Source organism: Prionailurus bengalensis, chromosome D1 (assembly GCF_016509475.1).
Source record: "Prionailurus bengalensis isolate Pbe53 chromosome D1, Fcat_Pben_1.1_paternal_pri, whole genome shotgun sequence".
Classification (NCBI taxonomy): domain Eukaryota; kingdom Metazoa; phylum Chordata; class Mammalia; order Carnivora; family Felidae; genus Prionailurus; species Prionailurus bengalensis.
In genome coordinates, this window is record NC_057346.1 from 115,897,514 (window position 1) to 115,913,041 (window position 15,528).

The following is a 15,528-nucleotide window of genomic DNA, read 5'->3' on the forward strand; positions in this document are numbered from 1 at the left end:
GAATGTGGGCTTCACAAGAGGAAGAAGAGACGTCTTCCTGCACCCCGCACATGTGAGATATTTGGTTTGATAGAGTAGTCATTTGGGTAGGTTCGCAGAAATATCAGTCTTCTTTTCCTATGCAGTTAGAAAGCCAGGTAATTTTTCTGTTACGGGTTTGTTATTTCCCTCTGCTTATCTGCTCTTGGAAATTCATTAGAAAAAGTCTTGCAAAATTCCCAAGACTTTAAATAGGAAGAGCACGTCCTGTTGTGAGCAAGGTTGCAAGGCAATCTGACAAGGTGCTGCCGGGACTGGGGGGCAGATGAGCAGCTGTGTGACCTTCTGCCCTGGGCCAGAGTCAGATGCGGGGAGACACTCTGGCCCATCCGTGAAGGACGCATGAGAGCAGGGAAGTGTGAGTCTCTCCCAAACGCCCTCCTCTTGGTACCTGGCCTCATGACACCTTGCCAGGACCACGTCCTCTTATCTGCCACCAACAGACCGTCCACGGCGTGACTTTGGTAGGGTGGAGGCCACAAACCTATTTTATCGTTTAAAGTTGTTATTTAAATTCCAATTAGTTAACACACAGTTTAATATCAGTTTCAGGTGCACAAGGTAGTGGTTCAACACTTCCATACATCACCCGGTGCTCATCCATGATCCCCTCCATGATCCCCATCACCTGTCTAACCCATCCCCCACCCACCTCCCCTCTGGTGACCATCAGTGTGTTCTCTGTATTTAAGAGACAGTTTCTTGGTTTGCCCCTCTCTCTTTTCCCCCCTCTGCCCATTTGTTTTGTTTCTTAAATTCCACATCTGAGTGAAATCATATGATACTTGTCTTTGTCTGACTGACTTATTTCCCTTAGAATAATACTCTAGCTCCATCCATGTCATTGCAAATGGCAAAGCTTCTTTCTTTTTTACGGCTGAGCAATAGTCCATTGTATATACACACATCTTCTTTACCCATTCATCAGCGGATGGATATTTGGGCTCTTTCCATACTTTGGCTATTATCAGCACGGGGCCGTGGGGCACATATCCCTTTGAGTTAGTGGTTTTGTAAACTTTGGATAAATACCTAGTAGTGCAATTGCCGGGCCGTAGGGTAGTTCTGTTTTTAGTTTTTTGAGAAGCCTCCACGCTGTTCTCCAGAGCAGCTGTACCAGCTTGCATTCCCACCAACAGTGCAAGAGGGTTCCCCTTTCTCCACGTCCTCACCAACACGTGTTGTTTCCTGTGTTGTTAGTGTTAGCCATTCTGACAGGTGTGAAGTGGTTTCTCATTGTGGTTTTCATTTGTATTGCTCTGATGCTGAGTGATGCTGAGCATGTTCTCATGTGTCTATTGGCCATCTGGATGTCTTCTTGGTAAAAATGTCTATTCATGTCTTCTGCCCATTTCTTCACTGGATTTGTGTTTTGGGTGTTGAGTTTGATAAGTTCTTTATAGATTTTTGTTACTAACCCTTTATCAGACATGTCATTTGCAAATATCTTCTCCCATTCCATAGGCTGCGTTTTAGTTTTGTTGATTGTTTCCTTGACTGCAGAAGCTTTTTACCTTGAAGAGGTCCCAATAGTTTATTTTTCCTTTTGTTTTCCTTGTCTCAGGAGACATCTCTAGAAGAAAGTTGCTGTGGCCAAGGTCAAAGAGGTTACCACCTGTGTTCTCCTCTAGGATTTTAATGATTCCCTGTCTCACACTTAAGTCTTTAATTCATTTTGAATTTATTTTCCACAAACCCAATTTTAAATATTCCAGTAACCACATTTTAAAAAGCAAAAGGAGGGGCACCTGGGTGGCTCAGTCGGTTAAGCGTCCAACTTCGGTTCAGGTATGATCTCACGGTTCATGAGTTAGGGCCCTGCATCAGGCTCTGTGCTGACAGCTTGGAGCCTGGAAACTGCTTTGGATTCTGTGTCTCCCTCTCTCTCTGCCCCTCCCCGTGTTGGGAAAATAAGTAAAGTTCTGCACCATAAGATAGCTGAAGGGACTAAAACAAGCTCCAGTTCCCAGCTTAGAGACTCCTCTTCCGGGTTCTTCCTGCCCTGTTTGCCGTGCGTGTGAAAGCCGCCACGAATTCGGAAGATGACGCTATAAATTACCCTTCCCACCTGTATTTGGGGCTCAGATCTTTGGAGAAATGGTAACTCCCGCCAGTGTTAAATAAATCTCCGATCCACCACGATCTCTGAGTGCCGCTTGGTTTTTCTGCCAGCGTTCCAGTCTGGTTCCGTAACATATTTGGTTCCCTGACTGGGAAACCCAACCTCACTGGCCCATTGTTGCCACCAGTTTGGGAGAACAGCGAGGCGGTGACAGAATGAGGGATCACAAGGGAGAAGGCACGCGCCGCCTGGATTTTGGCAGTCTCCCACTTGGTCACCTTGGGTCGGCCCCCCTCCGCCGTTCCCACCGGACTCGAGGAGACTTGGCAGGTGAGGATCTGGACCCGACGTCGGATATCGGTAAGGCCGGGGCCCAATTCTGTCCTGTCCTGCCCACTCACAGTGGTGGAAGGGGGACCTGATCACTCCCTGGAGACCTCAGTGGTCTCATCTGTAGACATTCCATGGGAAGGAATGTCATAACCTCTGGTGTGTATGTGAGTGTGAATGTGCGACTCGGTCTGGCTTGCCTGCCGAATTTGATTCTGTGGCTCCACAGATGGACACCCCTAAGGTCCCCAAAAGCCCAGGGAGTCTGAGTGGGCCCGTCTGCTATTCCGTGGTGAATGGCATACAGTCTGTGGTGGCGGCATGGGAATAGTTTCCGATTATAAGTCACAAAGCTGAGACCAATACGGCTAAGCGTCACCTAAGTTCTTTCAGGACATGGCCAGATGTGCATCTGACTGGTCTCCTCATTAGAGGGGGCACCCCTATCCCTCTGTCTGTCTTTGCAACTCTGCCTCATGGGAACACCATGGGGTCGGGACAGAGCAAAGAAGGAGTTTTCGGGAGACTATGGAATTAAGATAACCCCTGGCGAGTTAAGGACCCTATGTGAGTTAGAATAGCCCACTTTTGGTGGAGGAGGGCCCTCTGAGAGAACCTTGGACGTCCCAATGGTCTGCTGCATCTGGCATGTGGTCTCCAGAGACCCAGGTCACCCTGATCAGTTCCTGTATAAGTCCCGACCTCCACAAATTCTCACCGGTGAGCCGGAGGAAGAACCAATCTCGTCCCCGCTGTATGAACCTCCTGCTTCCCAATACTCTGCCGCCTTTCGTCTCCCCACCACCTCCAGGTCTGGCAGATTCTCTCTCCTCTGGAACCAGTGGCCAGATTGCGCCCTCCGCCAGGTGCAGGTGGTCTCCAGATGCCGGTCCACAGCCGCAGATACCAAGAGGCTCTCCTCTGGGGGATCTTAGCGGGGGCGAAGAAGCCCATGAATATGCCCAGCCCAAGGGGAATCCCCTGGGGATTGTTATGAGAGGCTATGTGAGGGTTATACCCCATTTGACCACAAGGCACAAGAGGGCCACAACTAAAATACAGGAAGGTCCAGCCTCCAAGAGGGGGGAGGCTCAAAACCTCCTTTGCAAGAGAACAATGTGCCTTCTGCAAGGAGAAAGGACATCAAAGTAGGAATAGATTCGGTGAATTCAGGGGCCACACGTATGAAGTCCCCCCCCCTTCAGGTCTGCCTTCCCCACTGTGCGGGCCGAGGACAACCCCTCCCCCACCCCCAGCCCCGCCACTTGCCCACAACCAGGCCCATCATTGTAGAGTAAATCCCAGGGGCTCAACTGCAGAGACAGCGGCAATGCCCCCCAACAAGAGGCAAGGGCAGGCATGGAAGAAATCAGGCATTCTGGTTGAATGCCAATCATCCTGAACACCCTGCTCTTGCCAGTCAGGAAGCCAGGAGGAGGGTACCGACCAGTTCAAGTCTTGCACTCGGTGGTCCCAAACCCGTACACCCTCTGCAGCTAGACCACACCAGACACAGGGCGTCAGATGCAACTGACTTGGACACACCTCCCACGGGGGTTTAAAACTCTCCTGCCCTCTTTGGGGAGGCACTGGCCGGAGACCTCGCTGGCTTTCCAAGGGAGGCCACATGCTGCACCCTTCTCCAACATGTGGAGGACCTCCTCTTTGCCAGCCATACCCGAGAGAATTGCACAGAGGGCACAAGAGCCCTCTCCAAGTACTGTCAGACTCAGGGTATTGGGTCTCATGGAAAAAGAACACTAGGGCTAGACAAAAAAGAAGGTCATCACCTCCCTACCCTAGCCCCAAACTAAGAGGGGGCTATGAGAATTCCTGGGGGCTGCGGGATTCTGCCAAACCTGGATTCCCAGATTCTCAGCATAGCAAGACCCCTCTATAATCTCTTGGTAGGACCAGATCGAGAACCCTCCGGACAGAAGCCAAAGCCGCCTTTCTAGAGATAAAGGCTGCCTCAGGGCAGGCATCAGCCCTTGGTCTGCCGAATATAGAGAAGCCTTTTAAAGTGACTTTGAGAAAAGGTGGTACAGCCACTTCTGTCTCTGTCCCCTGCCCCTTACTCCCGCATTTTCCTCCATCTCCAGATACAGCTAGGGGTGTGGATGCCTCTCCGCCCATAGGCACACAGTGTGATGGAGGGCTGGGGGTTTGATTCATTCCGTGAAGTCATATCTCAGTACCTGCTTGGGTCAGGAAGATGTGTGTTTCAGAAGCCCCAAGGAGGAGGCTGAGACTGCGCCCTAAGGTGATTCTTGATGGTGGAGTGGATTCATGCTTTGGTGTCCATTTAAGAGAACTTTGCTGTGTCTCAGCCTGGGAGAGGTGGCAGCTCTCAGCCCTGAGTGAAAAAGCAAGGCCGCGGAGGCCCAGGGACTCTCACCTCTCGTTGCCAATGCCTGCAGAGCCAGAACTGGGCTCGTCCTGGGGGGGAGGAGAGTCGATAGACCGCTGTGTGGTAGGTTGGTGGGGGGATTACTGCTCTCAGATTCCAGGTGATGAGGTCGATGTACCACTGGGCATCCTTGAGGGCCCCTTGCCAGCAGGCTTTGGCTCCAGTGTGGAATCTCTTTGTGCATGGGAAGAAACTCTCATGCTTCTCCAACTCTCGGTTCCACAATACCAGGGGCTCCTCTGTGAGAATCCACTGGTCACTCTTAAACACTGCAGATGCTGAACCCTGCGGCTTTCCCACCTCGTGAGGAGTGGAAACCAGTTCACGGCTGTTCTGAGGTGACCAATAAAATATTTGCAAGCTGCCCAGATCTGCGTGACCAGGCTGGACAGAACCCTTGTTCGGTGATGGTAGACATTTCATCACAGAGGGCGTTCCAAAGGCAGGGTACGCAGGGACACGCCTTGATCCGAGCCCTCACCATTCTCAAGGACAAGTGACTCAACCGAGTCCCAGGACGCCTTTGCTACTGTAGACACACAAAGAGAAGGCAATCTACGGAGGAAAGGGCCTTTGCCGAGGCAGGGAAGAAAGCTCCTCGAGGCTGTGTGGCTAACAGTTCTACACTGCAAAGGACACCAGAATGGAGACAACATTACAGCACAAGGAAACCGTCTAGCCGACAGAGCCGCTGAGAAAGCAGCTAATAAGGAGGTGCTGGACACGATGACTGGGGATGGAGTCGAGGTAATGGTCACAGCCGTATCCATCCTCCTGCTGGAATGCAGACTGCGAATGAGTTCAGGAATCCCCAGCCCCCGCTGGCCCCAGGTATCATGGATCGCGGCATCCAGAAGGAGGCGCCATCGCTGCCACAGGAGCACCCGCCCGCGGTGCTTGAAGCTGACTTGATGAGGGTGACCCGAATAACTCCCACCTGCCCTCCGAGACGCTCTACGTGCTCAGGGACGTCCGGGTGCTGGGCCGCGTCGAGAAGCTGCTCTTCCTGGAGCTCTGCCGACACAGGGTCTTCCAGCGGCTCAGCCAGGGTGACTACGTCTTCCGGCCAGGCCAGCCGGATGCCAGGACCTATGTGGTGCGGGATGGGCTGCTGGAGCTGGGTCTGCCAGGGCCTGATGGGAAGGAAGTGGTCCTTGGGGACAGCGCCAACAGCCTCCTGAGCATCTTGGACGTCATCACCGGCCACCGGCACGCCCAGGGGCACTGTGTCTGCCCGGATGGCCCGAGACTCCATGGTGCTGCAGCTGCCAGTGGAGGCCTTCTCTGCCGTGTCCCCCAAGTACCCCGAGAGCTTGGGGTGGTACGGATCACCATGGGGAGGCTGCAGCGGGTCCTTCAGCCGCGAGATCCAGCCCCTAGCCGCTTCCCCAGCCCCGCCTCCCGGACCGCACCAGCCCCGGGTGTGGCTCCAAGCGGGTGGTCAACACCTCAGCTATCGAGGAGCCAAGGGGGACTCTTGGCCAGCCACCTGACCGCATCGGGGCCCCACTCCCTGGACCTGGAGAGGACCGGTGACCGCTCCCTCCTGAACGGCCCGGTCTTGCCCCATCGTGCCAAAGCTGGCACCATCATCACCGGCCAAAGTGACCAGGATGTAAGCCTGCACTTTGTGCTGAGGGGCTGTCTGCATGTCTACACCCCCTCTCACCAGGGGACTTGTCGAGGTCAAAGACTGTGGACTGGGCCTCGTACAGGTATCGCTCCAGGGGTCCACCGCTCCAGAGTCAAGAGGGCCAGGCCTGAGGAGCCCCACACTTGGGAAGACCGGCCCAAGTTCGATCTTCAGCCCTGCTCCAGCCACACCCCGGAAGCTGGCTGGTCTACGCGTGGCAGAAGCTTGAGGAATCACCGGCCTGTTAAGATAAGTAGACTGTTACTCCTTGCCATCAGGTTGGCAGAGGCTGCCCCAGAAAGCTGGGGAAATAGAGAGATGTTCCTGTTCGCACTCACTTTCCTCTTATGGATAGGATGGCATTGATTTCCTCTAATCTGGGCCCCATTTGTAAGTGTGGGGCACATTGAATGGAAGAAATCAGGGGCTTAAAAGCTCATACTGTTGTAACCTCTTTCGGTCTGCTGGTTTGCCTGCCAGGAAGGAGGTTGCCAATGCCATTTTGGGGAAGTGTTTTCAATGATGTTTACAATGATGTATGTGCGTCTAGCTTTGGGGGGGGGGGAAGAGACTGATAATTCTCAGGATAAAAGTTGGTGTTTAGAATAACCTTCAGCCTTAAGGCCTAGGCTAAATGAGCTGTGTTACTACCATCCGCCTGGGGCAGGAATAGCCACGGGGATAGGCATTAACATAGACAAAGGCTCTTCTGTGGGACCAACAGTGGCCGACTCCAACTCCCTAGTGTCCTTACAAAGCCAAATAAGTTCCCTGGCGGGAGTTGCCCTCTAGAACAGATGGGCGCTTGACCTCCTCACTGTTGAGAAAGGGGGCGCCTGCATCTTCCTTGGAAAAGAATGCTGTTACTTTTTTTTTTTTAATTTTTTTTTTTAACGTTTATTTATTTTTGGGACAGAGAGAGACAGAACACGAACGGGGGAGGGGCAGAGAGAGAGGGAGACACAGAATCGGAAACAGGCTCCAGGCTCTGAGCCATCAGCCCAGAGCCCGACGCGGGGCTCGAACTCACGGACCGCGAGATCGTGACCTGAGCTGAAGTCGGACGCCTAACCGACTGAGCCACCCAGGCGCCCCGAGAATGCTGTTACTTTGTAAACCAGTCAGGAACAGTCACGACTAAGGGTTAAGGAACTCGAGGAAAGAATTCCGTGTAGACAACAGGAAAATATCATTCAATGGAGAGGATGGGATCTCACAGACTGGGCATCCTGGCTCCCTGCCCTGGCAGGGCCCCTCCTTTCCATAATTTTGCTTGTGACCATTGGCCCCTGTATACTAAACACCCTGGTATGGTTCATTGAAGACGCTCTTGCTCGCCAAAGTGCAGCACACATCTTAGCCCTCCGAGGGCACCAACCCCTAGAGCTAAAAAGTGATGCCTGATAAAAGATTTTTAAAAAGGCATCAAAGTGGGGAATGTTGGGAAAATAAGTAAAGTTCTGCACCATAAGATAGCTGAAGGGACTAAAACAAGCTCCAGTTCCCAGCTTGAGACTCCTCTTCCGGGTTCTTCCTGCCCTGTTTGCCACGCGCGCAAAGCTGCCACGAATGTGGAAGATGACGCTATAAATTACCCTTCCCACCTGCATTTGGGGCTCAGATCTTTGGAGAAATGGTCTCCTCTGAGCCCACCAGTGTTAAATAAATCTCCGATCCACCCAGATCTCTCTGAGTGCCGCTTGGTTTTTCCGCCAGCGTTCCAGCCTGGTTCCGTAACACCCCGTTTCTCTCTCTCTCTCTCTCTCTCTCAAAAATAAATAAAACATTAAAAAAAATAAAAAGAGATAAAGAGGCAAAAGGAAATGAGTGAGTTTTTTTCCAATGTGTATTTATTTTTGAGAGAGAGACAGAGTGTGAGTGGGGGAGGGACAGGGAAAGAGGGAGACACAGAATCCGAAGCAGGCTCCAGGCTCTGAGCTGTCAGCACAGAGCCCGATGCGGGGCTCGAACCCACAAACCGTGAGATCGTGACCTGAGCCGAAGTCGGATGCTTAACCAACTGAGCCACCCAGGCGCCCCTAATGTTTATTTATTTTTGAGAGAGAGAGAGAGAAAGAGAGAGAGAGAGAGTGCGAGCAGGGGAGGGGCAGAGAGAGAGGGAGACACAGAATCTGAAGCAGGCTCCAGGCTCTGAGCTGTCAGCACAGAGCCCAACACAGGGCTCGAACTCATGATCCAGGAGATCATGACCTGGGCCCAAGTCGGACGCTTAACCGACTGAGCCATCTAGGTGCCCCTGCGTAAGAGTTATTTTAATGATCTATTTTATTTGAAGAAATGAATCTAAAATATCTCAACATATGACCAATATAAAATGCTATCAATGAAATACATATCTCATAAATAGGTTTTTTCTCACCAAGGCTTCAAAAGGACGTGTGTTTTATAGTTACTGCAGCTCTGCACTGGAACTCACTCTGTGGCCACAGTGAGGCCAGCCTCGAAGCCGCAGAGGAGTGGGAGCCAACCTGGGTCGGGGACCACCAGTAGGGCAGTGAGGACAACAGGGCCGCCAAGTGTGGTCACACGACAGGACAGGGAGGAGGCACCGAGGGCCTTGGAAGCTCCAGAGGAGACAGGGGATGGGCCTGGCCTGAGGCCACAGAGAGCGGAGCAGGGGCACTAGTGGCTCAGTGGCATTGAGCCAGGATTGGGACGGGGGGGGGGGGGGGGGGGGGGAGGGGCGGCGCGAGGCCTCCATCCGCCCTGTTCTTGGTGTGCAGAGGTGGGCTGGGGGTGGGGAGGGTGGGGGACAGTGTGGCCATCTAGCAGCCGAGTTACAGGAATTGCTTTACCTCAGGTAAGACATTTCTCTTTCTCTGATGACCCCATCTTTCCGTGGGGGTGGATTGAGGAGGAAGAGGAAAGTGTGTAAGTTCAGGAAGGACCAGCAGTGGGGCAAGCCCCTTGAGGAGTCGGCTCTCTGTGTGTTTTCTCTCCACCCTTTGTTGCATCCACACGACTCCTGAAACAGAATGCTATGGGCACCAGTGACAGTCACAACAAAGTTTATTGCAATGAGAGGCAAGGCCGACAGATCGGGACCAACGCTTTTGATCAGAGTGCGGCCCCCAACAGCCAGGGTACAGAGTTTTTATAGCCGATCACATCGTTTGATCATCACCTGGGAACAGATAAAAGAAATAGTTCCCAGATGAGGTGATTATTTTAGACTTTCTGCCTCTAAGTTGCCACCAGTGGATCTCCTTGACCCTGCCTCTGATGCTCTTCTCTTTGAACTTCTCTTTCCTTAATTGGTGAAGCCTAATTTACAAGAGTAAAGCAAGGCTGTTATCTCTTAACCTTCAGTGTCAACACAAAGCTGTTATCTCTCAAGCTACACGTTCGCCTTACACTACAATTTAACCCTTACATCTTTCCCTTAAGATCCTGCGCCTTAGGTGACATGATGGGGCCGAGGGAGGGAGGAAGGGTGGGGTGCTCAGGAATGCTGGCCCCGTGCTCCCAGCAGCTGCCAGATGGCCCGGATCCTCCTTTCTCCCACCACAGCTGGCTCCCGGTTTCCGGGACCCTTGGGAGATGCTGGAGGCCGCTGAGGTGTGGGCTTCGGGGGGGCTCTCTCTGGGGGCTGGAGTGTGGAGTCCATATGGCAGCCTGCGGCAGGCTTGGGGCTGGGGTGGGGGGAGTGGGGGGAGACTCACATCCGAGGAAAAGTCCTCAGGGCCCACACACCCCTGACGGAGGATGTGGTAGGGGAGCAGAGACAGGACCCGACCTGAGAGCCTGGGACAGGAAGCCCCCCTGAGACCACAGCCCTTCCTCCCGCCCCGCCCTGGTGTAACCTGACACCCAGCGCTCCTTCCATGTCCCTAGTGCCCAACCGAGTCACCCAGTTAGAAAACACCAGGAAAAAGAAACTTCTGAGAAAGCAGAAGTACCGAGTTGAGACAGGGAGAGAGACCCTGATATGGGGCTGAGCTCGAGCAGGGACCACCCACATCCGGGCCTCACCCTACAAAAGGTCAAGGCTCTGGCATCCCAACAGCACTTCCTGTCCCTCTTCCCTGGTGCCCACAAGGCATTTCCCCAACTGAAACATGATCAAGGAGGAGCATGATCCTCCTGTAATGGGGGCATCCCAAGGCCCAGCTCCCATGGCCACCACCGTGATCAACATCCAGACTGAGACGTCCGTGCCCGACCACATCGTCTGGTCCCTGTTCAACACAGTCTACATGAACTGGTGCTGCCTGGGCTTCGTGGCCTTTGCCTACTCCGTGAAGGTGGGTGTGTGTGTTGGGGGGGTTCTCCCAGAAAGTGCAGGTGAGCCTGCGGAGGTCCGTCTGCCCCGAGGGTACCTGGTGTGCGGGGAGCCCCTGTGTGTGTGAGCGAGTGTGTGACTATTCCCAGGGAGAGAACAGGGTGAGGCCGCATGGGAGGGCATGGGAATGGCAGGGTCACCCTATGTCCCCACCCTCCCCAAGAAGGTCTCCTTCCCAGAATAATTAGGGAAATTACATTCTCCACACTTTGGACTCCAAACTCAAGTCTGGTCCAGAATGGACACGAGGTAGTCGAAGGCTGTTCGGCCCTGATGGGGTGTGAGGCCAGTGACTGGACCTACGCAGAGGGAGGGGGCGCCCTGGGGTCTCCAGGAGAGGCCGAGAGTCTGAAGAAGGAGCTAGAGGCCCCCAGGAGGGACGGGACCCAAGGGCCACTGTCCTGCTCAGGCTCTGGGAAAAGGGGGTGGGTCCCCGACCGGGGCGAAGGGCATGTGGAGGCTGCTGTGGACGGGGACCAGCCTGGCTCTCGCCAGGACCCGCCCCTGATCCCCCTCTCCATCTCCTCTCCCCAGTCTAGGGACCGGAAGATGGTGGGTGACATGATCGGGGCCCAGACCTATGCCTCCACCGCCAAGTGCCTGAACATCTGCGCCCTGGTCCTGGGCCTCCTTCTGACCATTATATTCATCATTCTTTTCTTCACTGGAGCACTGGTGTTTTCAATAAACACAATGCATACTATGAGGCAACAGAGAGGCTACCACTAGCTGCTCATGGCAGGAGACACCAGTCCTCCAGCATCCATCGTGGCTGTGCTTCCCATGTTTCCTGGGCTGTTGTGTTGGGCCTGTCCCTCAGCACCCACCCCTGTACCCTGTGCTTGAGCAGACTTCCCTGACCACAACTGAACGCAATAAAGTACCCTTGTGTGTGACGGTGCGGTGACGTCCCCTGGGTGGGGGGCCCTGCCGGGAGTCGCCAGCCTGCCCCTGAGACCGAGCCCACCGCCCCCCTTGCCCAGCTGTGCAGCTCTGGCTGGGGCAGGGCACGTCCTCAGCTGGGGCTGGTTTCTGGCCTCCTGCTGGGAACAACAGCTGCACCGGGGTCCTAGGATAGGGGACCCTGGCGCGAGGAGGTCCCGTGTGCAGAGCACCCTTGGGTCTGAGGGTGAGGGTCCCTCCCCAGGTGTGTGGCAGGGTGGTGCTGGAGAGAACGGGAACGGGCAGCTCGGGCCCTCTGGGATGGCCGTGGGGTTTGGCACCTGTGGGCGCAGCGCACGGAGCCGCGGGCTCCCAGCCCCTCCTGGGAGTTCTAGACTTCCCTGCACTCGGCAAGCCCCCAGCTCTGTCTTTGCTCCTCTGGGGCTGGGGGTGGGGACAGAGCTCTCCACCGTGGGCTGACTGCAGAAGCCAATCATCAGACCTGGCGAGGAGGCCCCGATGGACAGGAAGCCTGAGGGGAAGGACTCACTCCCTCAACCCAAACGGAACCGGCCCTGCAGGGGGAGCGACTGCCCCTGCAGGGGTAGCGACTGCCCGGTGCCCCAGGAAGGGTCTCCCAGCCTCTGGGGCCTCAGGCCTTGGTGTGAGCTTTTGCCAGAGCCCAGGCTGCACCTGGAGACCCGGAGGCCATCCTCAGCCCTGCAGGAAGAGCTTGCCCCAGGCAGGCATTCCTGTCCCAGGCCCCAGAGGGACTGGGTGGCGTCGCACTGTGGTGGCCAAGCCCCCAGGCCCTGCACAGCCACCGCGGAGAGGCTGGCGAGTCTCGGTGGCCACAGGCGGCGGTCAGGGAGGGAGCCCGCTGGGACAGCCAGGCTCGCCTGGGTTCCTGCAGTGGGGCCAGGTCAGGCCCTGCGGCTCCCCTCCCGTTGACGTCTGCAGCTCTTCACACTGGGTTCCCGGTTCAGTCCCCGCACAAGGTCCACACCCCTGGTGTCCACCTGTGCACACCCTGTCCCTGGGCGGGACTCTGGTTGGGGTGCCCTGGGTGGGCCGTGAAGCGCGCAGGGGTCCCAGGGGTGTGAGCGGCAGTGGGACGGCCCCAGGCAGGTGGGGGGTGGAGAGGGGACGCTGGTGGATCCGGCCCTCTGGGTCCCGGAAGGGCTTGCTCCAGATGGCCCAGGGGCCAGCCAGGGTCAGGGGAAGGGCCGGCCACGTGCCCCAGGCCCCTGCCCAGCTGGACAGGGGGCTCAGCCTTTGGGACGCGCAGCGGGTGGAACATGGCCAGCTGTGCGCATTTGTATCCCGACCTCCAGTTCCTGCCTGTCCTGCTCAGAGCTCTCCTGCTTGTCCCTGCACCTTCTGGGCCTCACACCCCACGTTCCCTGGAGCCTCCTCAGTTCATGCCCGGTCTCCCACTTTCCTGCCCGGACTTACGTCCTGAATCCCAGGACAGAGCAGGTGAAGCTGGAGAAGCCACCATATGGCTGTGCCAGGCAGGACGGTAGGACACCGCTGTCACAGATGGAGGGTGAGGACCAGCCGTGTCACTCAGTGCTGTGGACGGTGGGACATGGCTGACAGGGAAACGGCAATGACGGTAGGATGTGAAGGTCAAGTGGGCTTAATAACTGCCTGCTGGGATGGCCCGGTGGCCATGAGAAGGACAGGCAAACGATGTTCCTCAGCTTCTTCCAGCCAAGGAGGCTGGGATGGGAAAGCAGGTCCCTGAGCCCGCACACTGAGCTGGTCTCAGAGCAGATCCAGGGACTGAAAGAGTGCGGAACCCCGGGGGAAGGATGCTGCTGCCCGAGGTTCCTGGGCCAAAGCACATCCCTCAGAGCGTCCGCACGGCAGCACAGGCTGGGTTCTTTGTACCGGACCCTGAAGACATGAGACTCGCACTTCTTAAATACTGTTGGACCCAGGGCCCAGGTAAGTATCTCAACAGCCAAAGCCTCATCCTGGCCTCTTTTTCAGGTCGGGCACATCGGGTCCAAAGAATCAGGGGCTCCAGGCCCAAATCAAACTCTCAGGGGGGCCCCTGGAACTCCCCAGGACGGAGGCAGTTTCCACTCCTCAGACGAGTTACCGGAAAAGAAAGAAAGGGTGGTTGGCTCATCCTCACATTGGATCAGTGGCCCTCAGGGTCAGAGCCGTGGTGATGGGGCCAGCCAGGTGGAGACGTCTGCAATTGCCCCCCTGCCCCCCACCGGGAGAGAAAGAACAGTGTCTCATCCCGAAGGGCAGCAGAAATCAGTGCCACCCTCGAACCTAACGGGTGCAGTGGTGCTGGCCCCCACCAGAGCCCCATTTCATTCACCAGTCTGACCCCCGGACCCAGGACCTTGGCAGAGACAGTGGAGTGCTGCAGACCGGCCCGGCGGGAGCCCCGCGTCGTCAGCTGCTGTGCCAGATGTAGACCCAGTGGTCCTCAGGGCTGGGGTGTGTGGACAGTGACCTGCCCAGATCTCTAAAGACGGACACGGGCCACCAGGTGGCAGACCTGCCTACCACGAGCAGGGCTGTCTCAGCCCCGCCAAGTCAGCAGGGATGCGTGAGAGGGTGGAGGTGGAACGTTCCAGATCAAACGGGCAGTTTGCACCCCCGTGTCACCCACCACTGCTGTGCACGCCTGTCCCTCTGCTCCCACCAGGGCTGCGGGGAGAGCCCCTGCGAACCAGATGATGGAAAAGGAAGATTTCCCAGCCCGGTGCTCCAGGGGTCAGCTCGGTGTGAGCAGAGATCTGGACAGAGCTGGGGCTTGTACCCACACCCACCCAGGGTGTCCTGCGGTCTAATGCTCTACATACCCCCTCGCTCAAGGGTGTCCTGAGGATCCATGGGAAGGGAATGGTTCCTGGGAGCACAGCTGCAGGCAGGCACTGGCCACCCTGTGGGTGTGGGAAGTGGACGCTCATAGAATAGACATGGAGAAAGTGTCCCAGCGCTCCAGGGGCGGCAGGAGACAGAGGGGAAGGTGGGACGGGGGGCTTGGATAGAGGTCTGTGGATGTGGATGCACAACTGGGCACGTAGGTTACATGTCACTTTCAGGATGAAATCCAGGCTCGGTAGCCTGAGATGTCCTGTAGGAGAGGGGCTCCACAACTAAGATTAAATCTTGTAATTATCAATCACATAAATTACGTACCACGAAAGCCATCATTCTGAAAACAGATTGGCAAGCTGTCAGCACGTTTTACCTTCGTGCACGAGAGGGGACGTCTTTAGCAGCCACGTGATGGAAAGGGACACACAGGTGAGCTACTGCCCGCCGTCTCCGCTCCACAAGCAGGGGCAGCGTGTGGGTGGCTCCGAATGACCTCGGTGGGGGTTGCATCCCACAGACACCGGAGAGGGCAGCGCATCAGGGCTCAGACTCGTGGCACCCCGCTGGGGCCTGCAGGCATCCGTCCCAGCCCCTCACCGCCCTCACCCCACGCGGGGCCCCGGGGCCAGCTTCTCTCCCTCTCCGCCCTCTGACTGCCCGTGTGCACACGGGCTCGCTTAGTGGGGACAGCCCTGAGGGCAGTGGAGCCACACAGGGCCCTCGACAGGCAGGGTTCAACGCAGGCGTGGGTTCCAGGGGACACCAGACGTGGTAAGTGCAGGAAGCAGCTGACACACGGGGAGGGGACCCAGGGAGGGGCCCCAGTGCCCGAGACCCAGACTTGAGGCTGGTCTGGGGGCCTGGACGCCACGGGGCCTCCAGGGTGAAGGCAAGGGCCAGGACCCGGCCATCGGCACCCACAGCGCGCGGGCCAGGACCGCAGGCGGCGAGAGAACAACTTGAGGGGCCCTACCCCATGTTGGGCTGTGCTGGGAGGTGGGGAGGTGGGGGGGGTGGGG

The 15,528-nt window shown here is 56.3% G+C and overlaps 1 protein-coding gene across 1 annotated transcript; it reads left to right on the forward strand.

Annotated features, from left to right (window-relative positions):
* Positions 1-10,506: 10,506 nt before the first annotated feature.
* Positions 10,507-11,673, forward strand: LOC122484187 (interferon-induced transmembrane protein 1-like). Its single transcript, XM_043582178.1, has 2 exons — positions 10,507-10,739; positions 11,312-11,673. The coding sequence occupies exons 1-2, from the start codon at positions 10,554-10,556 to the stop codon at positions 11,504-11,506; spliced, it is 381 nt and encodes a 126-aa protein (XP_043438113.1). The 5' UTR covers positions 10,507-10,553; the 3' UTR covers positions 11,507-11,673.
* The last annotated feature ends 3,855 nt before the right edge of the window (positions 11,674-15,528 follow it).

Excerpts from the sequence above, each read along its gene's own strand:
- LOC122484187 (XM_043582178.1), top strand. The coding sequence starts at position 10,554 with ATGATCAAGGAGGAGCATGATCCTCCTGTAATGGGGGCATCCCAAGGC. Across the intron at positions 10,740-11,311 it reads CCTTTGCCTACTCCGTGAAG|TCTAGGGACCGGAAGATGGT; the intron begins GTGGGTGTGTGT and ends TCCTCTCCCCAG.